At 55.1% G+C, this 25628-nt stretch overlaps 2 protein-coding genes across 4 annotated transcripts in view; both read right to left on the bottom strand.

Moving 5' to 3' along the window:
* Positions 1 to 7: 7 nt before the first annotated feature.
* Positions 8 to 14164, bottom strand: CAPN11 (calpain 11). Its single transcript, XM_032463171.1, has 22 exons — positions 14082 to 14164; positions 10088 to 10341; positions 9672 to 9741; positions 8394 to 8512; positions 7477 to 7610; positions 7116 to 7284; positions 5827 to 5910; positions 5649 to 5734; positions 5314 to 5388; positions 5004 to 5164; positions 4684 to 4853; positions 3530 to 3541; positions 3048 to 3259; positions 2711 to 2750; positions 2547 to 2615; positions 2405 to 2462; positions 2214 to 2278; positions 1863 to 1931; positions 1386 to 1464; positions 1173 to 1289; positions 639 to 697; positions 8 to 518 (listed from the first exon to the last, which is right to left on the bottom strand). Exons 1-22 carry the CDS (start codon positions 14095 to 14097, stop codon positions 492 to 494), a joined length of 2145 nt encoding a protein of 714 aa, XP_032319062.1. The 5' UTR covers positions 14098 to 14164; the 3' UTR covers positions 8 to 491.
* Positions 14165 to 15271: 1107 nt separating this feature from the next.
* The window catches only part of TMEM63B (transmembrane protein 63B), a 23589-nt gene continuing 13232 nt past the window's right edge, over positions 15272 to 25628 (bottom strand). For all 3 annotated transcript variants that reach the window (XM_032463164.1, XM_032463163.1, XM_032463165.1), the window contains 14 exons: positions 23828 to 23908; positions 23244 to 23367; positions 22189 to 22322; positions 21972 to 22109; positions 21673 to 21826; positions 20600 to 20706; positions 20296 to 20382; positions 20022 to 20087; positions 18744 to 18906; positions 18054 to 18159; positions 16921 to 17088; positions 16555 to 16670; positions 16335 to 16415; positions 15272 to 16048 (listed from right to left, as the gene is read on the bottom strand). In XM_032463164.1, coding sequence (XP_032319055.1) covers positions 15863 to 16048; positions 16335 to 16415; positions 16555 to 16670; positions 16921 to 17088; positions 18054 to 18159; positions 18744 to 18906; positions 20022 to 20087; positions 20296 to 20382; positions 20600 to 20706; positions 21673 to 21826; positions 21972 to 22109; positions 22189 to 22322; positions 23244 to 23367; positions 23828 to 23908 — 1711 coding nt within the window. In that variant the 3' untranslated portion in view covers positions 15272 to 15862. The remainder of the gene's footprint in view (positions 16049 to 16334; positions 16416 to 16554; positions 16671 to 16920; positions 17089 to 18053; positions 18160 to 18743; positions 18907 to 20021; positions 20088 to 20295; positions 20383 to 20599; positions 20707 to 21672; positions 21827 to 21971; positions 22110 to 22188; positions 22323 to 23243; positions 23368 to 23827; positions 23909 to 25628) is intronic.

Raw genomic sequence — 25628 nt, 5'->3', positions numbered from 1 at the left:
CAAATGACTTACACCCCTGCCCGTCTTTTCCTGGCACAGAAACACAGAGACGCAGAAGCCAGTGCCATGTGTGGTTCATTAAAATAATGCACAGGAGGGAGGGGGGAGAAGAGAGGCCTTGAAGCAGGCGGATGTGAACAGCACAAGAGGAGTGCACAGACTCCCAGCCTCCCAGCCTCCCAGCCAGGGGGTACAGGGGAAGTGTCGTCTAATTTTTAGTGAAATGTACTCAGACAGGGAGGGAGACTGTAGGGTAAATCCAGCCAGAAGCCTGGCTAGTGTTAAAGAAAAGCACTTGGAGCTGGGAGGGTGGGCCTGGAGGTCCCGCTGCTGGAGTAAGCCCGGTGTCTGGGGCCCAGGCGCTACTACCTGGAGCCCATTCCACCAGCAGAGACTGCAGAGCTGACGGCAGCAAGGAGTAACCCCCTCCCCAGGCCAGAGGCCCCGGGGGGCTGGTGGTGGTGGTAGGAAGCCTGGCTCCAGCAGTGACTCTATCCCCACATGGTTATCTGCAGCCACTGTTGGGAGAGAAGACAATCAGAGGAGGGGGGCGGTGGGGGTGGGGGAGGATGTTGGGAGAGTAAAGGGCGGGTGTAGCCGTGGCAGGGTAGGGGGTGCCCAAGATCCCTCCCATGTACCTGGTTCAGGTTCAAGCAAATATGGCCAGTATTCCTGGGGTCCATGGTTAGAAAGTATGCTGTTTTGGGGAAGAGGCAAAGATGAAAAGGGTTGGGAGCCAAGTCAGTGGTCTGCGAGACCCATTCCCGCCACTAGGGAGGATGTCAGAAAGGGTGTAAGAAGCTTTTCCTCCCTGCTCCCCAGCTAAACCCACTGAGCAGGGACTCAATGATAAGGACTTGCTGCGAACGAATGAGGGCCAGTTCTGAGTGCTCTCCAAACACTATCTAATTTAATCTGTACCTCTAGCCTATGCAGGCAGTGCTATTACCTACATTTATGGATGTGTAACATCTGTGCAATGGAGGCACAGAGAGATAAAATGACTTGCTCAAGGCAACAGAGCCAGCAAGTGGTGGAGCTGCGATTTGAACCCAGATGATCTGTGCCCGGTAAGGGGCAGGGGTTCTGGAGGGGTGCTCTTATTTGGGCACGTGGGAGAAGACCAGTGGTCCCCTGGCCTAGGGTGGGGAGTGGGCAGGCGCCTGACTCACTGAACATGGCCTTCAGCCTCAGGAAACAGCTGATGAAGCTGTCAAAATCAATGATCATGTCGTCGTTTGCATACCTGGCCACCAGAACCTGTGTCACCTTGTTAGTCAGTTTGATACCTGGGAGAGAGAGGGGTGCGGAGGGGGAGAGTCCAGGCCTCTTGACTGCTGCCTCCCTGCTCCCTGCTCCAAAGCCCTCTCCTGCCCCCTGGCCACCTGCTTTCTCAATTGCCAAGCGCATCTCATAGGAGTTCAAGGTGCCTGAGTGGTCTTGGTCACACTCTTGGAAGATGTCCTGAAGGGACAGACAGATAGGGTAGGACCGTGCACATGGCATGGTGGTTGAAGTGACAAAATGCTTCACACCTGCTACCCAAGTCTCCCGGGGCCCCCTGTGATGGCCCAGCTCTGAGCCCCCAGTACTCCTATCACCCAGTGACTGTAGGGTTATCTCCTGGCACCCTGCCCAGGGCTCTCTGCCTGTGTCCTTTATGCTGGCTGATACCTGCGCTATACTGGTTATTGAATATTTTGACTATCCTGGGGGGTGTGTGTGTGTGTGTCTGTATCTGTCTGTCTGTCTGTCTGTCTGTCTAGTCAGGGGCTCCTGTTCCAGCTCCATCCATACTAGTCTCCATCCCTCTTGAAGATCTTTTTCTCATCCCCATAAACTGCCTCCTCAATGCCCTTTACCGTCCATTTCTTGATTTTTCTCCACAGGATCCGGAACTCCTGAAGCCCCAGTTTGCCAGAGCCGTCTTTCTAGTGGGTGGTCAAGGATATCAGAGGAGGGGGCAGGGAGGGCATCCTGGGGGCTGGGAGGCAGAGGGACTCACCGAGGTGGGGGCACAAGACCGAAGGGTCCCGAATGATAACTATGGTAACAGCCAGAGGAACTGGCCTCTTTTGCTACCACAGAGCCTAATCCCCATATGGAAGGAGGGCGTGGCTGGACAGAGGTGGCCACCTGGGAGGCCAAGCTCAGGGGTAGAGGGCAGGGGCAGGGGAGCATCAGACAAGACTGCCCATTGGACAGGAAGATACATCCAAGAGGTTGATCATACAGCGGCACACATCCAGGCTGAAGCCCTTGGTTCTGAGGTTTTTGACTGTGGGGGAGGGAGGAGAAGAGGAGGCATGAGCAGGGCACATTCGGGATGTGGGGGCCAGGTGGTTAAGGTGGGGGTGCAGGCTGCGGGGAAGGGTTGTGGGAGGGAGGGTGGGTGAAGACTCACATTTGGAGACCACCTTGTTGAGCAGCCTCTGTAGCTCATACATGCCTATCTCCTTGCCCTAGGAAGGGGGACCATGAGCCCCTGCTCTGGCCCCTTCAGCTCCCATCCCCCTCCTTTCAGCCTCCAGCCTTCTGCCTCTCACCTCTCCACCTGCCACTATATGAAACAAACGTATGAAGTCCTGGTCTATGTCATTCTCGGAGATGTTCTCCTGGAGGAAAAGGGGTGGGACAGGCACCCAGTCTAGAGTTCCTCCACAGCCCCACACGCTTCCTCCAATCCCCCAACCCCACAGCCTCCCCTCACCTCTTGGAGAAGCTCGGCGCAGTTGGCTTCATCCAATTCCCTGGGCAAAAATGGAAGAAGGCTTGGAGTTAGCAGGGGTCGGAGAGCCAGGGATTCTGGTGGGGTGGTCGGGGAGGTCATGTCATGTGTCTGAAGCAATAGGGGACGGGCTCCAAGGGATCTGGGTTCTGGTTCTGGCTCTGCTACTACCTGGGACTTCCCCACCCCATGCCTCAGTTTCTCTGACTGTGATTTAGGAACAGATGTAGGGGGAGGGGACCAGATGACTGCTCCCTGCGCTTGACTTCCTGCAGCTCTGGGGCAGGTGGCCTTGGAGCAGTGAGGTGGGGCCCCTCACCAAGACTCGCTGTGCTTCTCTGTGAAGACGCGAAGCAGGAAGTCAGCATCCTTGTGGGGCTCAAAGGTTGAGGGAATGATGATATAGTCCCCGGGGGGCAGCCGGAGGTGGCTGTTCACCTCCCGCGAGTTGGTGAAGATCTCTGAGAAGCCGAGGTCCTGATACTTCATGAAGAAGTCCTTTTTCAAGTGGATGTCCTGGAGGTTCTGAAACTGTATGTGTCCTGGAGGTGGGTACAGGGCCCGCAAGGGAGGGCAGGGAGACAGGGACCTCCACGGTGAGGCCTTGCTGGGCAGGCTTGTGGGGGGGCCTGGATGCCACCCCCAGCTTCCTTCTCTGACTCCCACCCAGGGCCCAAGGGTGCTGGAACCCTGACCCAGTGTCCCCCAAAGCCCTTCACCAAATTCCACCCCTGGCTCATGCACGTGCAGCTGGAGGTGGGGTGGGTGTCTGCCCAGGATCAAGCCTCACGTCTTCTGTACCTCCTTAGGGACCTGGGAAGAGAAGAGAGAAGAGGGTCAGATCACCAGGATGGTGAAGGAGCTCAGGCTTGTGGAAGTCAGAGGTGTGCGCGTGTGCGTATGTGTGTGCGTGTGCGTATGTGTGTGCGTGTGCGTGCATGTGTGCGTTGGAGATGTATAGGGCATCGGGGTGCTGGTGGTGGGGAGGGAGGGACGTGGGCTCTGACAGCTGAAAGTCCCAGCATTAATCAGCCTTTGGCTTTGCACAGCAAAGTGCAGTTAACACGCAGTTTTGCCAGGGGAAATTTTTACCACTGTAGGTTAAGGGTGGGAAACGGATTCCCCAGAGGTGAGAGAACTTGCTCAGCCTCACACTGCTGAGCAGTGGAAGAGCTGGGATGAAAATCTGGGAGTGTGTTTTCCATGGAGCTCTCATCTCCTGCAGGCAGTTAATAGGGGATTATTGAAGTTGAGGAATGAGCACACGTAAGCTTGTAAAAAGGTGGGTTAAACCAAGATAAGTAGGTTGCTCTCCTGTAGAGATGACCAGAGCCCATAAGATGCTGATGGCACTGTGAGACTCCGGTGGGGGCAGAGAAAAGAGGCCTTCCCTGAAGGGCCAAGTTTGACCTTGGAAATGACTTCGGGTGTCTCTGTCAAGCTGGGGGACTCACAGCCTAGGAGGAGAGCAAGGCTCGCATCTGCTTTTGTTCACGACTGAGGCACTGGAGGCTGGATAAGTGAATGGACGAATGGGCATTCCTAGGATTTTGCAAAGCACGGGCTGGGAAACACTTGTCGGGGAACTCTCTTGGCCCTTAGATTCCACGCTCATGTTGGGGCATCTGCAGGGAGGCTTGGGGGTGGTGCAGGAGTCTCGAGGGCCTGGAAACCAGGACCTGGATGTATAAGCTTGAATGAGTGACCTCACTTCTCTGGCTCCCAATCTCCATCCTCTTCATTAAAGGCGTTACTATTCAAAAGGACTTTGGAACAAAGCCTGGCACAGAGGAGGTGCTCCCCAGGTGCCAGCCCTGTCTCGAAAGCACAATGCACCACTCAAGAAAGAGCCAGGGCTGTGGAAGCAGTTGGAGGGGGTCCCAGTCCAGGCTGGGGGTGCGGGGCAGTGGCCCCTGGGGGAACAAGAGTGACTGGGGGACAAGCTGGGCACCCACCGGGTAGATGACAAAGCCGATGGTCTGCAGCTGGGCTCCGCTGGGCCTTGCCTGCCTCCAGTTCTTCTGCATGAGGGCCACCAGGCAGGTACAGACAGCTTCTATGTCCTCTGGGTCGTCATCCTCCTCGGGGAGTGAGATCTTAAACTGGGGGTTGGTCCAAAAGGTGTCTGTGGAGGAAGCAGGTCAGAACGGCTCTGCCCTTCCCAGGAGGGCCCGGCTTCCCAGCCACATGCCCGCCTCCTCAACAGGGCCCAGTGGGATCAGCTGGACCCTGACCCCTGTGACCCTGGGCCCCCTGAGTCCCCTCGCCCACCCACCGAGGTTGCTCCGGGAGCCCCCTGCAGTGCTGCCCCTCCGCCAGCTGCCCTCGTAGAAGGTGGTGTGCCAGCAGCTCTTGTGGTCCTCGGAGAGCGTGTCAGGGATCAGGTTGCAGACCTCCAGGAGGGTGAAGTTGTCCAGGAAATCTTGGTAGGACATCCTGGGGTGGAGGGGGATCCAGGGCCCATCAGCGGCACACCCACACCAGAGGTGCCCCCTGGAGCCTCCACATCCAAGGCATGGGTGGAAGGGTGGTGGGGAGATGAAGGGTGTGGGCACAGGAGGAGGTCCTGTTCAAGTAGCACCAACCAGAACTCCCCGTCCTCCTTCCTGTGCAGCAGCTGCCTCTGGATGTCTGGGGTCACCTCTTCCCACTCCTTGGCGCTGGAGCAGAGACAAGCAGTGGAAGGGGAGGGGCCGAGGCTCTAGAGGCACCTGGTTCCTCCCCCAGGGGTTCCCTCACCCCTGAATGTCTGCCTGCTGGGGTCCTGGTTAGATGCAGAGTCTAGAGGGGAGGGGCTCACCCTGTGCGCAGGTGTCCTCCCAGACGGGGTGCCAGGGTGACCCCTCTGCAGCGTGGCCCTGCTCGTGGGCCTGCTGTGCACGCCACCCCTCACCCCAGAGTGCTGGTCAGGGACACCTACTTGTCACTCCAGGCTCCATTCCACTCAATGTGGCCCCAGGGATTCCGGACCCGAATTAGTGTTTCCATCCTGCCGTGGTACAACACCTGGGCGGAGAGTGGGCAAAGGTCAGGCGCGTAGGGTGGGAGAAGCCCTCCTCCTCATGCCCCTCTGTGTGGGGCGCAGTGGTCAGACTCACATCGTGCAGGCCGGTCACTGAGTAAGCATGTCCTTTCACCAGCATCTTCTGGGTCAACGTCTCCAAGTCACTGTTGCTGGTGATCTATGGAACAGAGAGGAAGGGAAGGAACTCAGGATCTGGTCAGAGGGACAGGGGCACCTGAAGAGAGGTGGGGACTCTCTGGGTACATTTTTTAAAAAAATTTAACTTGGTATTTTCAGATGATTGTAGATTCACATCAGTTGTAAGAAATAACACAGATCCCGTGCACCCCGAATCCAATTTCTGCCAGTGGTAGTTTTCCTGCAAAACTAGAGTCCTGTATCAGAACCAGGATGCTGATGTCGACGCAATTCACCAGTCTTATACAGATGTCTCCACTTTTGTTCGTCCTCATTTGTGTGTGTTTTATGCAATTTTATCATATGTGTAGTTCCCTGTATCCACCACCACAGTCAAAATATAGAACATTTCCATAACCACAAGCATCTTTTGTGTTTCACTTTTATAACTGACATCCACCTCTTACTACCCTCTTCCCTAACCTCTGACAACTACTAATCTGTTCTCCATTTTTAAAAGTTTTGTCATTTCAAGACTGTCATATAAATGGAATCACACGGTATGGAACCTTTGGGGACTGACTTTTTTCATTCAGCATAATTTCCTTGAGAGTCACCGAAGCTGTTGTATGTATCAATAATTCATTTCTTTTTATTGCTGAATAGTTTCCCATGGTATGTATGCACCACAGTCTGTTTATTCACCCCTTGAAAGACATCTGGGTTGTTTCCGGTTTCTGATTATTATGAATAAAGCTGCTTTGAACATTTGGGTACAGGCTTTTGTGTGAACATAAGTCTTCATTTCTCTGAGGTAGATGCCCAAGAATGCAATTGCTGGGTCATACAGTGGCACTCTGGGTTTACTTATTTACTGGAACAAATATTGGTTGGGTCTCTACGGCATGCCAAGTGCCATCTTAAGTCCCAGGACTTAAGGTCACTGCCTTCATGGAATGTAAAATCTGTCTGGAGAAGATAGGCTGTGAATAAATACATACGTAAGTAAGACAATTTCAGATGGTGATAAATGTTGGGGAGAAAATCAAAACAAAGTAGAGAGGAAATGGGGCTCGGAGATGCTAATTTAGATTGAGAGGTAGGGAAGATTAGCCTGAGGAAGGGGCATTTGAATCAAAATGTGAATGAGAAGGAGCTAATTCTGCAGGTATCTGGGGGAAGAAACTTACAGGTGAAGGCAACAGCAGGTGCAAAGGCCCTGAGGCAGGGTCAAGCACAACTTACTTCGATGGAGCAGCCCATGAGGGAGGATCGCTCTATGGCCTTCCTAAGCATCCTCAGCAGGTTCTGAGGGGGGCTCTGGAGTTGGATGCTCTCAGTCACACCCCCCGTGAAGTCTTCAAAGCCCTCGACCGTGTTGCCCCCTGACAGTGCTTCATAGGATCCATTCAGCCTGTGGGCACAAAGAGGCACTGTCTGGGCTCTGGGAGGCAGTTGTGAGCTTGGACATCCGAGGGCGCAATGAGGGAAAGGAGGAATGCCCTGCTGTCCCCCTGCCTCTTCCCCTGATTCCAGATGCCCCCGTCGCTGCCAGCTGTCAGGGCAGGCTTGGAGGCAAGCCCAGTCCCTTGGCTGGGGCACTCACTTGGCGTACGCCTTCTCCAGCAGGGCGCTCCAGAACTCAGTGCGCTCGGCTGAGTGCACGAACACCAGCTTGCCATTCTTTGTGGGCAGCCGGTCATCCACCACCACGTCCACCCACTGCCCGAACTGCCAAATCTGTGGGCAGCAAGGTGGGACTCAGTGGGGTGTGGCGCCAAGCACGTACACACACATGCACACACAGACACACACCCACACACATACATGCATATACACACCCCTCACACACCCCTCCTTGTGTGATGACTCTGTTATACGAGCGCCTCCTGGTGGCAGGTCCAGTGACACAGCAGTGACAGAGAGCCCACCCCCCAGAAAGGCAATCAAAGGCCTGAATCTGCCCCCAGCCTCATCTCCGGGGCTTCTGCCGTGGCCTTCAGAGGGATCCACCTGCCTTTTGACCTAGCCTGGACTTTAGGATTTCTGAGGTCTTGAAAACTCTTGTGACTTTGAGAAAGATTTTATGACATGAGGATTTTGACCACATGTTGCTTAATTTTAAAGAGCAGATTACAAAAACTATGCGACAGAGGCTGCAATGACATATACACTCATACACATACACACATGTCCATATACATATGTGTGTATCTACCGAGAGGAAGAGAGAGACACAGAAACAGAGACAGAGAGAGGAAAGCAGGAGGAACGGGAGAGACAGGAACTGATAACTATTTTCTTTGGCTTTAAAAAGTTAGCTTAACACAATTTCTTTAGTGAGATGTTTCTCTGATAATTAGGCAAAAATCCACCCTAATGAATGTCATTTTTCAAAAAGAAGAGAAAAAAGGTAAACTTGAGTAGATACTAATTCTTTCTCTTCCTCTCTCTCTCTCTCACACACACACACACACAGAGGAACATACCACAAATAAACTCTGGCTTTCAAATGCTCTTCACCTGAAAATGGAAGATGCCAGTATAGTTTTTCTTGAAGCTCTGGCCTCTGGGCACCACGCGGTACAGCAGTTTGGGGTAGGTGGTCAGGGAGCCGATGGCAGCCAGCAGCCAGCAGTCCCCTGGAGAGACAGAGGAAGGGCTTTGCCCTGAGCACTCCCTTTTGTGTATGAGAGGAGCTGGAGCAGCTCTGTGGCCCCTCTCCACAGAGATGCACCTCCCTCCGCCCTCCCACTAGGGAGGGTTCGGGGAGGAAGCAAGAAGGGAGAAGTGCAGGAGGGACAGGTGCTGGGGCTTCTCTCTCTCTTCCATTAAGTAGCAGAGTCACAAATTAGGGCCAGCTGCATTTGTTTTGGGATTTGGGGAGAAGGTATTTTTGGCCTTGGTCTTGCTCCTCCCTCCGGGACCTGCCGTCTTTGGAAGACAGCCAATCACCTCCCGTCTCTTAAACAAGGCCAGCCCCCTTCCCCATGGCCCCCCACCTCTAGCCCATGATGACACTGGTGTAGCGATCAAGATGTCTCTCCCTGAAGTCACCCCCATAATCCTGGAGACCTAAGGGACTCTATACCCGAGCTGGGACACGGGCAATATTCTTGGTCAGAGGTCATCTGTTGTCATCTCTCCCGGGATCTCAGGGAGATCATGTGTGGGTGGGGCTGTGGGCAGGGTGCCCAGTGTGGGTACTTGAGCCAGGCTAAGGCTGAGGACACTGGAAAGCTTCTGTGATTATCAAGCCCTCCTGACTGCCTGAGGTACCCTTGGAAGGAGGCAGAGGGTGGAAAAGGAGGTTAAGGACATTCCAATCATTGTCAAAATGGCACCCAGGGAGAAGCAAGTTTTCTTCAGCCCAGGGCCCCTCCAGCCTGGTGAGCCCCAGCGGCAGCTGTGGGGCCTGAGGTCTCCTTGGCCTCTGCCCTGCCCACACCCTGTCCTTTTCCCTGCCACAAATGGGACAGAATTCAGCCCCAGAGGAAGCTCACCTTGGCCGTATCCCTAAAGATGCAATGAGGGGTCTGGAGGCAACAGAGGGACTACTCTGGGGAGGAAGGTGTGTCTGGGGGCCTGCTGGGGAGCAGGACAGTGTGGCACCCTGGCTTACTCCCCAGTGGTAGCATGTGAGGGTGCAGTCCAGACGAGAGGAGGAGCAGGGAAACAGAAGAGGCCATCTGAACCTGGGGCTCCCAGTTCCCCAGCCTCAGAAGACACTCTGGCACTCCCTGACCTCAGCCCTCTTCCCCGAATCACCCCTGCCCCCCAGCTTGCCTGCTCCCCACTCACCGAGTACCCCCTGGCAGATGTCTGTCGGGGAGACCCCATTCACAATGAATTGAGGATTGCTTGTGATTTGCTGCAGTGAGGGAATAAAGGTTTCAGAGAGCCAGGACACCCCCCCCACCTCCCTGGGAAATGACACCTGCCTCTGAGTTTTAGGGGGAAACGAGGACAGGGAGGGGGCAGGGGGAGTGCTTGGCAGAGTTTAGGTTTTGATAGCAAAGGTCGGTGAGTGACCCTCCCAGGGGTTATCTGAGAGGTTTTGCTGAAAAGTGTGTCCAGAGCTGTCCCTGGCCCTGATGGAGGTGGAGTCTAGCCCAGGGCCAGGATAGGGTGGTGGGGAGTGGAGATGATGCAGGGGACTGGGGCGTCACTACCACCCCCACCCCTGGTGAGTCTCTGCCTCCCCTCCCAGTGCCCACACTGGGCCGCTGCCAGCTGATGCTCTGCACGTTTTTGGAGTTGGGGCCCAGCTCCTTGAAGCCCAGTGAACTGGGTTCGGCAGGGAATAAGGGGTCCTCGAACAGCTCCCCCTTCCGCAGGCAGATTGCTCGCAGCTCCTCAAAGCTCTGGTTGTCGTAGTTCCGGGCGTTGTGGTGCTGGCCCAAGCCCTTGGCCTTGAGTCGGCTCTGGTTGATGTGGGCCACCATCCCCTTGTCAGTGAAAATGGCCTCCGCTTAATAATAAAAAAAGACAAATAACCCCATTAAAGCACTGGCAAAGGACCTGAATAGGTGTTTTTCTGAAGAAGATACACAAATGACCAATGATCACATGAAAAAAATGCTCCTCATTTGTCAGCAGACAAATGCAGGTCAAGGTCACAAGGAGATACCACCTCACACACATTAGAATGGCTCTCATCCAAAAGACTGGTAATATCAAGTGTCGGCAAGGATGCAGAGCAACTGGAGCCCTTGTATGCTGCTGGTGGGAATGTAAAAGGGTGCAGCCACTTTGGAAAACAGTCTAGTGTTTCCTCAGTTAAACACGGAGTTACTGTATGATCCAGATCCAGCAATTTCACCGCTAGGTACATATACCCAAGAGAAATGAAAATATATGTCCACACGAAAACTTGTACACACATGCTCATAGCAGCGGCATTCACAATAGCCAAAAAAGTGGAGAAAATCCTAAATGTCCATCAGCTAATGAACAGATAAACAGATAAAATGAAGACTATATGATGTACAATGGAATATTGTTCAGCAATAAAGAGAAATAAAGATTAGTAGATATAAACTGCTATATGTAAAATAGATAAATAAGGCCCTACTGTATAGCACAAGGAACTGTATTCAATATCTTGCAATAACCTATAATGAAAAAAAATATATATGTATATCTGAATCACTATGCTGTACACCAGAACTAACACAACCCTGTAAACCGACTGTACCTCAAATGAGAAAAAGAAATAAAGTGCTGAGACATGCTATGGTACGGATGAACCTTGAAAACCCGTCCCTTATCAGTGTCTCCTGGGACTTCGCTGGCTTCATGAAGGACCCTTGTTCCCTCAGCTTATTAGCCTGACAAACACCCAGGCTGCCACGGACCAGCCCAGCGCCTTGGAGGACAGATTGCCTTTGTTTCTCAGGTGCATTGACTGTTCCTGCCTCTGCGCCTCTGCTCCCAGGCACACATCTTGTCCACTGGGAAAAGTCCCTGCTCAATGCCACCTGCTCAGAGAAGCTTCTCTGGACATGCCTGTGTGGAGTCAGGGCCACCCTGGTGTCCAACACTCTCCTTTGTTAGGACACCCGTCCCTGCTGGCCTGTCTGATGTGGTCTGTCTGTTCACTCTGAGGTGATGAGTTCTCAAGAGTGGAGATGGGGCCCCCGTCCACCTTCAGGTTCCCTTGGTCTCATGCAGTTCCTGGCCCAGCAGGGGCTTGGAAACACTTTCAGAGCTAATGGAGGCAGTGGGGATTGAACCCAGGACCTTGTGCATGCTAAGTACACACTTTACCACTGAGCTATACTCTCCCCCAGTAATTTCTCATCTATGTTTGTGAAGCTATGTTCTCTCTCTCCTGCCCTGCCCACCCCCGGCTACTCTCCTCCTCTAGTCCCCCATATACTATATATTTTGTTTATCTGTGGCCTCCCTCATAGAATGAAACACGCAGGCAGGGACTTTTTGGCCTGCTTTGTTTGCTGCTGTATTCCTGCTGCTGTATCGAGCACATAGTAGGTACTCGATAAATATTTTGAATGATGTTCCTGGCGGCTCCTGGAAGGGAGGAGGTCTATGTATCTTAGTTTTTCCCACAGGGAGCATTTATTCTGTGCTGGCACCGAGGAGTCAGAAGCAAACACTCCTCTGCGTGGAGCACAGAGAGGACCTCCCCAGGCCCCCTCCTCAGATTCAGCTCCACAGGCCACAGAGGCAGGGAAGAGGGGCCCCAGAAAGAGCCACCAGGTTGGCGGAATTACCAGGGAGGTTCTGGGGGGTACTGACTGACCCCCTTTTTCTACTCTAAGACCACCCGCTCTCCTGAGGGTGGGGTACACCATGAGTTCCTGGTTCTAGAAGATCAGGGTGCAGGGCAGGGAAGAGGGTGGGTGGAGCCAGAATCTGGGAGTTCTTCCCCCTCCCCTCGCCAGTCCCTGCCCACCCCGTTCCCTCCAGCTCTCTCTTGCAACCCAAGCCCTCTGGGCTTCTCTTAGGAATGAATGGTCAGGGAAGCACCTTCCTACGCCATCAGACTAGGGGAAAATGAAGAAGGGTGTGTGTGAGTGTGCGCGTCTCTGTGGAGTGTATGTGTGTGTGTGTATGTATTTTTGGAGAATGTGTGTGTGTGGAGTGTGTGTGTGTGTCTGTGGAGAAGGTGTGTGTGGGTGTATGTCTGCGTTTCTGTTTCTGTATGTGTCCGTGGAGAATATGTGTGTCTGGGGATTATCTGTGTGTCTGTGTGCATGTGGAATATGTGTGTGGGGGTGGGGGGAAAATAAGTGGCTTGTTTTTTTGCCCAGAGAGCCTGGGGAAAGGCTGTGAAGGGGACCTTGGGGGATGAAGAGAGTCCAGAGAGGAAGGACCTGAGAAGGAGGAGAATTCAAAACTTGTTTTGTTTCACTGCCTGGTCCTCACCCAGCATTGCCATCAAGTGACGGGGGTGGCTGGAACTCAGGGCCTGCCCAGAGAAGGTGAGTCAGCGGTTCTCACTGAGGGTGGTGGTGGTGGTGGTGGTGATCACGCCCTCTGGGAACACTTGGAGATGGCTAGAAACATTTTTGCTTGTCCTAACTGAGGAGTGGGGTAAGGGGTGTTACTGGCATCCGATGTGTGTAGTAGGTCAGGGACGCTGCTAAACATCCCACAGTGCTCGGGACAGCCCTCATGACAAAAAGAGATCCTGCCCCCAGGAGTGTGGAGGGTGAGAAACCCAGGTTAAGTGAATGGCCCAAGGCCCCACATGGTGAGGGAAGCCTCCAGCCCTTCCACCTTGGGGCTGCCTGGAGGCCTGCCCAGCTGCCCACAGGAATGAGTGTGCGAAGCGCTCCAGGGTCTGGAAGGATCACAGAAGGTACTGGAGTCCAAGAAAACTGAGAACATCAGAGGGCCCACCCAGGCGGTGAGCGTTAAACGCCACCTCGCTCATCTCCCTGGAGCCCTCTGCCGATCATCACCCAGGCGAGGAGTCACTGCTCACTGTCCTGACTCCAAATCTGCTTAAGATCCCGCATTCTCAATCCTCCAGGTCTGAGCTCCCGACTCAGCGCCGGCAGGGAGGACTTGCACATACACTCCACCACAGTTAGCCACAGAAATGTCTCCAGAGGGGGTGACAGAGCCCAGCCCCATCTCCAGGGCCAGGGTCCTGGGCAAGCTGAGACAGACAGACAGACAAGGCTGGCTGTGGGAAGGACAGGCAGAGGCCAGAGCAGTAAGTGGAAACAAGGCGTGAATGGATAGGACTCCTTCTGTCCTGTGTGTGTACCATGTCTCCCCCCTCGGACTGGGAGTCAGTCATCCCTGAGGGTGGGGGCTGCAGCTCCCCTCTCCCTGTAGATTTAGGGACAGGTCAATTTCCAGAGCTGAGAGGAAATGAAGGTGTTGTCTAGACGGGGTTTGGTGTCTCCCACTGGGCCTCCACTTTTCAAGAAGCCTGGAGGCTGGGTCTAGGGTGCCCCTTATTTCTCTAACAGCCACTGGGCTTTGCTCACAAAAGCCTTTTTCCCGTGTGGCTGTGACAGCAGGGTGCCTGGACCCTGTCCTCTCCCTGACTCCAGCCTCTCAGTGGAAACAACGAGGTTGGGCTCCTGGTGGGTCTGTCTGAGGAAGAGGCTCAGCTCCTGTGCCTCAGGAGCATCCAGTCTGACGGAGGAGTCACCCTCAAGGGGACACAGCCCCTTTCCTGGGGTTAGGCCTTAGTCGGCCAGGAGTGGGACAAGCCCCAACAGCGCCTACCTGGGGAGTGCAGCATGTTGGTGGCTCGCTTGGTGCTTGACAGTTGAAGGTTCTGGGGGGAGGGGCCAGAGGACCCCCCCCCCCCTCAGAACTCTCTAATTGCAGTGGGATTCTTCAATCAGTGGCACATTTTTAACAGCTGCCTCCTTCCCACTTGTCCCCCACAGGCTGGGCTGTCAGTAACCGAGCCCCTCTTCATCTGCCCGGTCTCCGCCCACCAGTCCAAGGGCCATCTCCCTGCAGGGATGGGAGACTCAGCACCCCCACCCCAGAGGCCACCACCAGGCTGGCTGTCCACTCAGGACAAGTCTGAGTCCCTCTCCTTCAGTCCAAGTCTTCCCGGAAGGGGCTGTCCCTGACACCCAACCGGACTTTTTTTTTTTATCTTGAAAGCCTTGTTTCCAGAAGCCACTGACATGGCATTCTCCTGTGCGTCTGTGTCTTCACGTAGCCTTCTCTGTGTCTCTCTTCTTCTTCTTGTAAAGACACCGGTCATATTGGGTTAGGGACCCACCCATTTCCAGCATGGCCTCATCTTATCTAATTACTTCTGCAATGACCCAATTTCTAAATAAAGTCACATGTGGAGGTTCTGGGGGTTAGGACTTAACATATCTTTTTGGGGACACAATTCAACCCACGTCATTCTTCTTGGCATAATTAGGCCATTGGCATGCCTCAGAGTGGGTGATGATGGTGTTTCTGGCTTAACTCAACAATCCCCGGGGAAGGCACCTGGTACCATGCAAGCCATTTGGGCCTAATTGTGGGTCCTTGAGTCATCACTCCTCTTTCCACGTCAGTTTTCTCAGATGAACAGTAAAAGGTTTGAATGAGACAAGATATCCTGCCTTTAAGCTCCCATAACATCCTAAGATTTTTTCCACCCTGTCCTAGCTCCACTGTGTACAAGTTGCATTCGCTGGTTCTACAATTTCCTCAGGGCAGGGGACAGAGGCAGAGGTGACAGGAATGCAGGGAAGGGTGGCGGCAAGGTTGGCACTGTGAATATAGCAGGCCCCTCCTGCTGCTCTCTCCTCTTCTGGACGGAGAACTGAGGCTCTACTCAAGAAGTCTCTTGCCCAGGTCATGTAGGGACTCAGACCCCACAGGTCCTCCAGACCAACAGAAGGGTGGCTGGACCCCAGCCATGTGTCCAGGGCAGCAGCACAAATCAGACACCTGCCTCTGAGCTTTTCATTTTTATTTTAAAGGAAAAAAAAAAACAGTGCAAAAACCCATTTTTCAGTGTCAGCCATGCCCACCCCCCACCCCCAGGTCACCCCCCCTGGCTCAGGGCCTGACTCTTCCTCCCGCTCAGCACCCCCTCCCCTCTCATGCAACCCCGTAGGGGCTGGAGGCTCCACTTCCCTGGAGTGCCAGATCCCAGGGGGAGTTGGGGGAGAGATAAGAGCTGGGGAGGCAGCCCCTGATCCACCTGCCCCCCCAGGTCTCCAGCCATGGCACGAGGTACCCCGCTTGGCTCTCATGAACCCTTTCCTGACCACGATACCAGCCTAGGGGGGCATTGATCTGGGGGAACCCTGTCCACACCCCTCTTTGCCCCGGGGCCGGCTCGGGGCTCTCCTCACTGAGGTTGGGGGTTCCCTCCCTCCCTCTGTGGTGGGGGAGAGCGGTGAAATCCCCAGGTTTAAATACCTTAATGAAAGCAGGGGAAGGGGGGAGGAAAGGGCTTTAGATCTAATAAATTATTAGCGTTTTAGTGTCCGTGGTGGGGCGGGGGGTGGGGGCAGGGTGTGGCCTCCAGGGCCCCCCTCCCCTTACTGGTGAATCTCATTCTCTATGAGGCTGTCCTCACAAGACTGGAAGTCTGTGTCCGTGAGGCCGTCGGGCGGCATCAGCAGCTCCTCATCTTGGGACGAGGACGATGGGGGCTCGTCCCCTGAGCTCCCAGGACCCCCATCCCCATCCACTTCTGAGTCCTGCAGCACCTGAGCGATGTATTTCTGAAGAGGGAGGGTTGCGGGGGTGAGTGTGTACAGCTGCCCCTCGTGGGGAGGGGGTGATGGGGAATCTCAGGGCCTGCGGGGGGAGGGGCAGTGGTCCTCCTCCCAGGAAGAGGTGGTGCAGCTCCCACCCGGTGAAGCCAGACATCTCCCTGCACCTGCTCCCCACCACTCCGGTGTCTGGAACAGGCTTCCCTTTCTGGACAACTAATGGGACACCCAGCTTTGGGGCTGAGTCTCCACCAGAGGCCCTTCCCCACCCTTGGCCACGGAGCGGGGCACTCACCGCAGATTTGGGGACAGCAGCAGCACTGGGGGGCCGTCCATTGCTTCTGGGATCCACGGTGTCTGTCTCCGTGTGCTCAATCTTGAGGGGCCCAGGATGAGTCAGGGAGTGAGGGGAACGCCCTTGCCCTCAGCTGCAACCCCGACCCCACACCCTCTTGTCATCCCTGCTGCCCCTGCCCTCAGCTCCCAGCGCTCCCCCTGCCTCCCTCGCCCCACACCTTGTAGTTGTGGGCACTGAGGTATTTGAAGTGTCCGAAGCAGACGTGGCAGAGACAGATGACGATGGTGATGACCAGGACCACGAATGTGAACATGGACGTAGGGGCTAGAAACCCTGGTGTGTGGGGGGAAGGCAGAGAATGGGCTGTTTCCTCTCCTCTGGGCTCCTCCCGGGGCTTCTGCTCCCTTCTGAGTGCAGTCCTACACTCCCATAGCTGTGGCTTCTCCCAGGCCCCTGGCCTGTGACCCCAGGCCCCTGGCCTGTGACCCCCGGCCCCCCTCCTGTGGCCTGCTCTGCCTGAGTCTGGCGGGACTCTCCTCTGCCCTCCCCACCCCCGGTCCCGAGGGCGGTGGATGGCCCTCACCTGTGCGCATGGTGGAGAAGAAGAGCAGCCAGAAGAGGCAGAGGATGGGCGCGGCCACCACCTGGTTCACAGCCCCCGAGTGGATCTTCTTGTCCAGCTTGGCCGGCAGGTAGGCGTAGTAGAGATTGTACCTGTCTACCAGGTGCTTCAGCAGCATGTACATGAGCCCTGGGGGAAGCCACACGGGCCCTGACCTCGGCACCAGCACTGCAGGACCTTTTTGGTCCATCACGGTTGTCCTGGGCCTTCTGAGGTCACCAAAGGGCTGGCTCCCCTTCTTCTGCCCAGTCCCAGTGCAGGACAGAGCCCCAAACTCCTTGCAGGACCACAGAACCTCAGCTTCCTCTGCTTCGAGCCTTTCCCTCTGAAGCCCCTCACTAGGAATTCTATTAGAAAGCCTTTTGTTTGGGTCAACAAACATCCTCGTAAAACCCGTATCATTTTATCTATCCCTGTCCCTGAACAGATGAGTATTAATTAGCTGGTAAGTTCTATTTTCCTGGAGGCTGAGGGAATGGGAAATTTAAAATGAAGACAAGGTGGTTAGTTTGGGAGTTTGCTGCCTTTGATAACCAGGGAGGGCAGTGAAGGGGTTAGGATGTTAGTGGGGGGAAAGGAGAGGCCACTAGTAGGGGTAATAATGAGGCTGAAGAGAAACATTGCTAAATTTGCTCAGAAGGAAGAGGGACTTGCCCAAGTCACATGGTTTAGCTACAGTGGGGTATTTCCATGAAATCCCACCCCAGAATCCAAATTCCTGAGTTTACAGAGCTGTGTACATGTGTGCCCATGGAGCCTGTGTAGGAGTGTGTGTGTGGACACCTCAGTGGGTATGTGACGTATCCAAGCACATCCACTTGAGTGAAGGCACTGGTGAGTGAGTGTGGCCGTGTTGGGGAGACTTGGCCCAAGGGCCCAGTATACCAGCTGGGTCCAGCCTGAGCTGACATGGCTTTTCCCCTCCTCCCCCCAGGCCAGGCCCCAGACTGAGCCAGGGACCTGGCGGGAGGCCCGAGGGGCGGGTCTCCCAGCCGGGGCCCTGTCCACTCAGATGGCCTGCCTTGCTAGAGTGGAGTGGGAGAGATCCTGGGTCCCCCCGAGCAGGGCCCAGGTCCCGGCGCGGCGGTGCCTACCGAAGGGCACGATGATGGGGCAGGTGATACTGTAGGTCATGACCACCGTGAAGACGCACATCATCCAGGCGTAGGCTGCGCCAAACTGGAACTCGTAGGCCTGATGCTGGGGGGGAGATGGGCAGGAGGGTGGCTCAGGGAGGGGAGGTGGGGAGGGCTGGGCTGGAGGGGTTCAGGGCAGGTGGGAGGAGGGAGGAGGGAGGGGGCCAGGAACCCTGGGGCCAGGAAAGAAGCCATGGGGGAAAGGAACCCACTGTCCAGGGTAGGGCAGGGCAGGGCAAAGCCGATGGAGAGAGGAGCTATGGCTGAGACAGAGGTCAGGGTGGGTACAGTGACAGGGCGTGGGGAGGGGACTTCGAGGGATCAGGGGTTGGCAGGTGGGTCGGCTTGGGAATGGGATGCCCAGAGCCCTCTTGTAGGTTAGGGCAGAGGGACCCTAGGTCTAGACACAGACCTCCCCCAACACCTATTACAGAACACTAGACTGTCAGAACTGGCTAGGGCCTTCAGGGTTAGCTATGTCGACACATCGCTGTACACGTGGGAAAACTGAGGCCCCAGATGGGAAGGGGATAACCCAGGGCCATGGAACTCGGCTCTGGGATTCCCAGCACCCTTGTGCCCCAACACTCGAGCACGGCTGCCGCTGTTTCTGGTTGGGCCCACCAGGGGGCGCTGTGCGGGCCGTACCCGCTTCACGTTGCGCCTCTCGGCGGCGGAGCGAGCCAGGCAGAGCCGGATCATGTACATGAGCAGGCCCGGGATGCGCAGCAGGTCCATGGCGTTGCCGATAAAGGCCGAGGCAATGACGTAGTTCACGAAGAAGGCGCCGTTGTCTGGCAGGAACACGCACCTGCGGGCACCAGGCGCTCCAGCTCTGCACCCTTGGGGGACCCAGTGGCCGTGTGCCCACTGCCAGCATGCCTGCGCCCTCAAGGTGCCTTCTTCCACCTCAGTGGACCCTCCAGCTGAGCCCTCAAAGCACCCGTTTCCCAGTCCCCTGAGGTATGAACACCAAAGGCAGATGCCAGAGTGTCCACAGATGCTGCCAAAGTAACCCCAGACACACTCAGTGTGAGTGTGAGCGAGCCCGGAGGCTTGAGCCCCATAAAGACTCACGGAGACAGTGCTCAAGACCCCTGAGGCCACCAGTTTTCAGGCTATGACTGCCTGAGATCTCCACAGCCAAACCCTCATGAGACCCCAAAGACCCGCCAAGGTGTGAGCCCCAGGAAAACTCAGAAGGCTCCCTGCCTTAGACCTTAACTTCACCCAGAATTACTCCCAGAGTCTGTAGCCTCGGACAGAGATCTCCAGAGAGAGAACCCAGGGACCTTTGTCAGTACCCATGACACCCCAAGTGTGAGCCCAAGATTACCACAGAGGGCCTACAGCAAGTCCCCCAGAGCTTGCACCCCTATATAGAGACTTAGTATGTGTCCCCCAAGACCCCCTGACAGGAATTCCCAGGGGAGGGGCCCCATGGAGAACTCCACAGGCACATGCTGAGTAACAGCCCAAGACTTCAGAGGTGTTCCCAGAACCCATGCTCCGAAGTGTGAGCCCAAGAGCCTTCCATAGATACGCAAAGGTGTGGGCTCCAGAGACCTTCAGGGGTACCTCTAAGAGCCCCCATTTCCCTCCCACAGCCCCACCGAGATCCCACTGCAGACCCCTCTCAACCTCGCAGTGAAGCTCCAGATTCCCATGGTTAGTCTCAGGATACAAGCCCCAGAGGCTGCCATAGAAACCCTCAGAGCATGGGCCTCAAGGCCCCGAACACACCTCAGGGGTGACCTCAGAATCCCGAGACCCCTAGACAGCAACCATTGGGACGACCCTGCCCAGCTGTGATATAAGCCCCCTTCTCTTCCCTGCCGCAGGAGCGGGAGCTTTGCTGCACCCTCCTGTGGGGGAATACCCACCCCCATCATCTGGCCTCCTTCCCTGGGGACCCTTGTTACTCACTCAAACCGAATAGCTGCCTCAGCCAAGAACTTCTTGTCAAAGAGCCAGCGGAAGAAGAGGTCCAGGCTGGAGAGGAGAGGACAGGAGAGGAGAGGTAGGGGTGGCTGGAATGGCCCAGGACACCAGGGGAGGGGCGAGTCCCATCCACGAGCTCTGGGGATGCTCCCCAGACATTGGGCTCCCGACTCTGTAGAGGAGGTGGGAGCCTGGATTGCTCCCCCACCCCCTCCTGCAGCCCCCCACTCCAGTTCCCACCCCTTCCTCCGAAGCCCACCTGCTCAGTCCCAGCGAGGGCAGGAGCAGCACCATGAAGATGAGGAAGGTGTAGCACTTGTGCATGGTTGTCCTGTTCTCTCCGGAGCTGGGGCGGGGGCACGGGGGCACAGGTCAGGTGAGCCAGCCCCCGTGCCTTCTCCCCCAGCTAGTGTGGTGTCCTGGGGGGCTCCCTGGGAAGGAGGGGGGCTTCCCGAGGTGAGGGTGCTGGTCATCATCCCTCCCCTGCCAGCTCTGGGACTGCCCAGGCAAGGAGCCTGAGAGGCGGAGGGCCACAGGGAGGTGCTGTGTGAGGGGTGACTCACCGTGTCCAGTGGGCTTCAAAGAAGGCAGAATAGTAGACGATGGTGGGGAGCAGGGCTGAGAAGCACCACAGCAGCAGGGTGGGGAAGAACTGGGTGATGATGGGGTTCTGCAGAGAGCATGGGGGGGTGCGTCAGGCGGGGGCAGTCTAGTGAGCCTCATTTGCTTTGCTCACCTGCCCCTCCCCTACTGAGCCCTGGGCCCCCCAGCTCTCAGGGCCGCATGTCAGAAGTCCAGAACATCTAGAGGGCAAGGGGTGAGGGGGATGGCCAGGGCCATATGTGCAATCCCAGGGTGAGCGATATTAGTAGTTAGCATTTTTGAACACCTGCTATGTGCCAAGCACCGATCATGTGCTTTTCATGTATTAATTCCTACAACGTTATTACCCCATTTTACAGATGAGAGGCAAAATAAGATGCAGTAAATTATCCAGCTAGTAAGCAGTGGGCTGGGGATCGGAACCCAGGCAGCCTGGGTCTCATCTACTATGCTCTTATCACTCAGTGATTTTCAAAGTGCCTTCCTGTCAACTTTTGAGGCTCCAGGGAGGTTTGCTCTGTGTGTGGCAGGAGGGCCATGTGTTCTCACTAGGGGACACCAGCAGAAGTGGTCCCTCACTACTGCCATCTGAGCGATCTTGCTTTTCCTCATTGGGTTTCATGAAAGATTCCTTTTGGTAAAGGCATTAGAGTCCAAGTTTGGAAGCCAATGATCTGGTCTGAACCTTTCATTCTTCAGTTGGAGAGACCAAGGGATTGGAGAAGGGCTAGCCTGAGGTCACATGGTCAGTTAGGAGTGGACATAGGCTCTCTCTCTTCCCCGGGAGCCCCTCTAGGTATGTACAAACTCAAGGGAGGCCTCTCCTGGGGGGCGGGAGGCAGGGAGCCTTCAGGAAGTGCACAGAGAGGTTGGCAGCCCATGGTCGTGTGGGACCTTCTTAGTGGGGCCAGGCTGGAAAACAGAACAGGAGCGAGACTGGGCAGGATGGCATCTGGCTTCCCCCGAGGAGGGATTTGGGGCCTGGTATCTGCATCTTGGGACACAGCATGGAGGGGTCGGGCATGGGCCTTACGTTGAGGTACTCCACGGGCTTGGTGACGTTAAACTTGTCCATGGTGGTGATGATGATGGCCGGGGTGGTGAGAAAGAAGAGAAGGATGAAGAGGACGACATTGATGACCAAGCAGCGCAACCACCAGATGAAGCCGCGGATGGAGAGGTGCTCCCTGGGAAGGTGGGGAGGCATCACTCCAGGGCCGCATGCCTGATCTGCCCCCAGGGACACCTAGGGACTCCCTCTCCTCCCCACTCCTCCCCCACTGGCGCCCACCTCGGCCCCACGATACTGCCCTGCTCTCCCCCTTTGCTCACCAGTAGATGTTCTGGGGGTCAGGGGCATAGGACACAGTCCAGTTGGAGATGTGCAGGGACTCGCTGCAGGAGGAGGCGCGGGGCTCCCCGCGGCAGGCACAGCCCTGGCACTTACACACGTTGAAGTCCTTCAGAATGCTAGGGGAGGGGGACACGGTTACCAGGGCCTGGAGCCCCAGCTGGTCCCTGGGGGCTGCGGTGGGCAGGCAGGGCTTACATGGCAGTGATAGTCTCGTTGTGGAAGGTGACGAAGGCCATGCCCAGAGGCTTCTCGTTCACTTTCTCCTTCTCCCGCTTGTAGTCCTCCTTCAGCTTCTGCTCCAGCTTCGTGTAGTACTCGATGGCCTCCACCTGCCAGGGCGGGCGAGGTGTGGCCCTGGTCAGAGCCACCGGTCCCCGCAGCACCACCCCAGAGCCCCCTGCAGCCTAGGCACTGCTTTGAGCTCTGTGTGTTCACTCGCTTATCCCTACAATCACCCTGGGACATAGGTACAAGCAGCCCCATCTTACAGATGAGGAAACAGGACAGAGCAGTCCAGAAACTTGCCTACAGCCACGGAGCTAGTAAATACAGTGTAAGCTATCCTCTTGGCTGATTTTTCCTTTTTTATTTTTGAAGTATAGTTGGTTTACAATGTTGTATTAGCTCCTAGTGTACAACATAGCAATATATATATATATATATATATTCTTTTTAAGATTCTTTTTCATTATAGGTTATTGCAAGATATTGAATGTAGTTCCCTGTAGCATATAGTAAGACCTCGTTGTTTATCTATTTTATATATAGTAGTATGTACCTATTAATCCCAAACTTCTAATTTATCCCTCTTCCCCTCTTCCTCTTTGGTAACCACAAGTTTGTTTTCTATGTGGCTGACTGTTTCTGATTTGGGGTTTGAAAACCTGGTTGGTCACTGTAGGGACAGGGGAGAAGCCCAACAGTGGGACTAGGGCTTCAAGGATGTAGGAACAGATGGGGACCTGCTGAGGGAGGGGCTGCCCCCCTCTTGCGGCCCCTGCCCCACCCTGGCTGCCTCTGGGGGTCTCTTCACCTTGGGGTATTTATGTGCAAGGACTGCTTGTGTGTGTGTGTGTGTGTGTGTGTGTATTCCTGGGTGCTGGGACAGGCCCCACCATGGGGTGCATCCATCTCTGCTGTGACCTATCTCCCAGGACCTTCCACCCCCCACCTCCCACCCCTATTGGGAATCTGGGGGCCCTGAGGTCTGAGCTGAGGCTGGGCCACCCCACAGCCAGCCCATCCCCTACCTGCTCGCAGCCTCGCACCACACAGCAGCAGAGGTGGCCGCAGGGCTTGGGGTTGATCATGGTGGGGACGTTGTCCTTGCTCTGGAGGTTTGTGAAGTAGAGCTTTCCCCGCTCAGCCTTCTTCCTGTGGGACCCAGGTTCTAAGTCACCCACTGCCCAGCTGGATCTGGCCAGAGGATGGGCAGGTAGCCCAGCTCGGGAGTCCTAGAGTCCATATCCCAAGGACAGGGGCCGTCTTGCTCTTGCATTTGTTTAGGATGCATGGCTCAGACATGTCCCCAGCCCAAGATCTCCTCACCATCCCTTGAGGGCCAGAAGTTCTTCCTATAATCTGGCCTAAAGTTTTCACACTGTAGCTCAGAAAAGGTATGTCCTCAAAAGGGGTGGGGACAGTAGGCCCCTTTCCTCTCACAACAAACTCTAATGTCTAGGCCCAGCTCTTTCCAGAGCTGAACTGACAGGCACTCCAATCAAATGCCGTGGGAAACACTTGGAAGGGAGACAGGCTTCTGAGTGGCAGCCAAGACACTCTCCATAATGGGCAGGGGGCCCTCGGGTGTTGTCCCCCACCCAAGCCCCATTACCTCTCTGCATCAAGGAACATAAGGCGAGCCACGTTGTAACATGGGCGGGCTTCAAGAACCGTGCAGTTGGGGTAGGCCTCCCTGAAACACAGTCCAACATCATCTTCTGCAGGGACACTGCCCCCCTGCCCCAGACTTTCCTCCATGACCCCATCACCTTCAAGACACACAGCCCCAATTCAAGCTCCCTCTTTCTTAGTTTGCAAAAATGACAGTTCTCTAAGAAAAAAACTTCAAAATTCCTCCTCATGCTTGTCTGCATAGGGAGAGTGTGTGCATGGAGGTGAGGGTGCTGACCCTGGACCTGAGTGCATATACCTACAGGGCATTGAGGAAGATTCTCAGCTGGTGAACTTTAAGTTGAGAGAAACTGTTTCTAGTCACAGGTTGTTCTCTTAACCCTGTTCCCAGAAGACCTGGTTACAGTCCAACACTTAGCCTTGACCATCAACTGACCCCAACCCAGACCCAAGACTGACTCTCTAACCCTGACCAGAGATTGACCCCAGCTTGAGACGACCAGATAGACTCTTGGCACCTGGTACCTGGAAGGGCTCGAGGGATGCTTGCAGAATGTGTGGAGGAGCACTTCCTTTTTCATCCTGATCACACACTGCTGCCTGATCCTAATGCCTAATTTAGACTGAGACTCCATATTTTTTTTTTAATGAAAGAAACATCAAAGGTTAAAGATGTATGAAATGTGGTTCTAAAGTAACAAGATGGACCGCACAAACCTGTGAGAACTTGGAAACTTAATCTGGGTTGGGGTCCTTGAAAAGTACCTTCCAGGAGGCTCTAGGCTTTTCTCCTGGCACTGTTGTTGCTCAAACCATTTTAGGGTTCCTCAGTGGAAGGGCCTTCCCTTCCCCTCTGTGGCAGGCTGAGCTCTCATTTTCACCTGATTAATCTCTAATCCCCTAATCCCCACCACACAGGTCCTCTGATTCTGCACACAGGACAGCCCCTGATTCTGTTGGGTTAGTCCTCCAATCCAGACAGACCCTAGACCTGGACCCCAGACCCTGCTTGATACTGACAACTAGTGCAGGGGCTCCACGAGGAGTGCGTCTTGCATCACATACCCAAGCCTGGGCCAACAGCCCGCACACAGTAGGTGCTCAGTAAACACCTACTGTGCTGTGCTGAGCTGAATGGATGGGTCAATGAAATGGCTGTTTCATGATGCCCACCCCACTGATCCTAAAAACTTCAGTTAGGACTGTGGCCTCCCAGGCCCTGCTTAGAGGCTGACTGTTAATTTTAATCACAGACGGTTTCCTGAACAAAACCACAGACTGACCCCTGAAGCAGTCAACTTGGCCCGTGAGCTCCCCTGGATGCTGATTGGGTCTGGCTCTTCCCTGTCTTCCTGGGATGAAGCACATAGTTGGTGTATGACAAATGTGTGCTGAATCAAGGTGTGCTCACTGCGCCCAGGGCTCTGCTCCAGTGTCACCCTGTCTGTGCCCCGCTGCCCACCCCCTGGGAAACAGAAACCTTTCCTGACCCCTCTCACTCTGTCCCTCTCCCTGCTTTGGTTTTCTTCTTAGCACCTACCCCTACTTGACACGGTGTCTATTACTAGTTCATTTCTTTATCGTCTGCCTCGTCCCACTAGAATGTAAGCAGATGAGGGCAGGGGCTTTTTGTTCCTGCTGCATCTCCAAGCTCCTGCTCTAGTGCAGGCACACAGCAGGCACTCAAAAGATAACTGTTATGAGAGGACTTAGTGCCAGCTGACAGCTGATTCCACTTAGACGGTAACATTAAGATGTCACCTAATTCTGAGCACACACTG

This window comes from Camelus ferus, chromosome 20 (genome assembly GCF_009834535.1).
Source record: "Camelus ferus isolate YT-003-E chromosome 20, BCGSAC_Cfer_1.0, whole genome shotgun sequence".
In the NCBI taxonomy this organism is placed as follows: Eukaryota; Metazoa; Chordata; class Mammalia; order Artiodactyla; family Camelidae; genus Camelus; species Camelus ferus.
Note: the sequence above shows the minus strand (reverse complement) of the source record. Positions and strands in the feature narration are given on the sequence as shown.

What these genes read in the sequence shown, in the direction of transcription:
- CAPN11 (XM_032463171.1), bottom strand. An exon ending in AATGGAGCCTGGAGTGACAA is followed by an intron (nt 5,389 to 5,648) that starts GTAGGTGTCCCT and finishes TCTCTGCTCCAG; the next exon opens with CGCCAAGGAGTGGGAAGAGG. An exon ending in TTTGCTTGAACCTGAACCAG is followed by an intron (nt 519 to 638) that starts GTACATGGGAGG and finishes CTCTCCCAACAG; the next exon opens with TGGCTGCAGATAACCATGTG.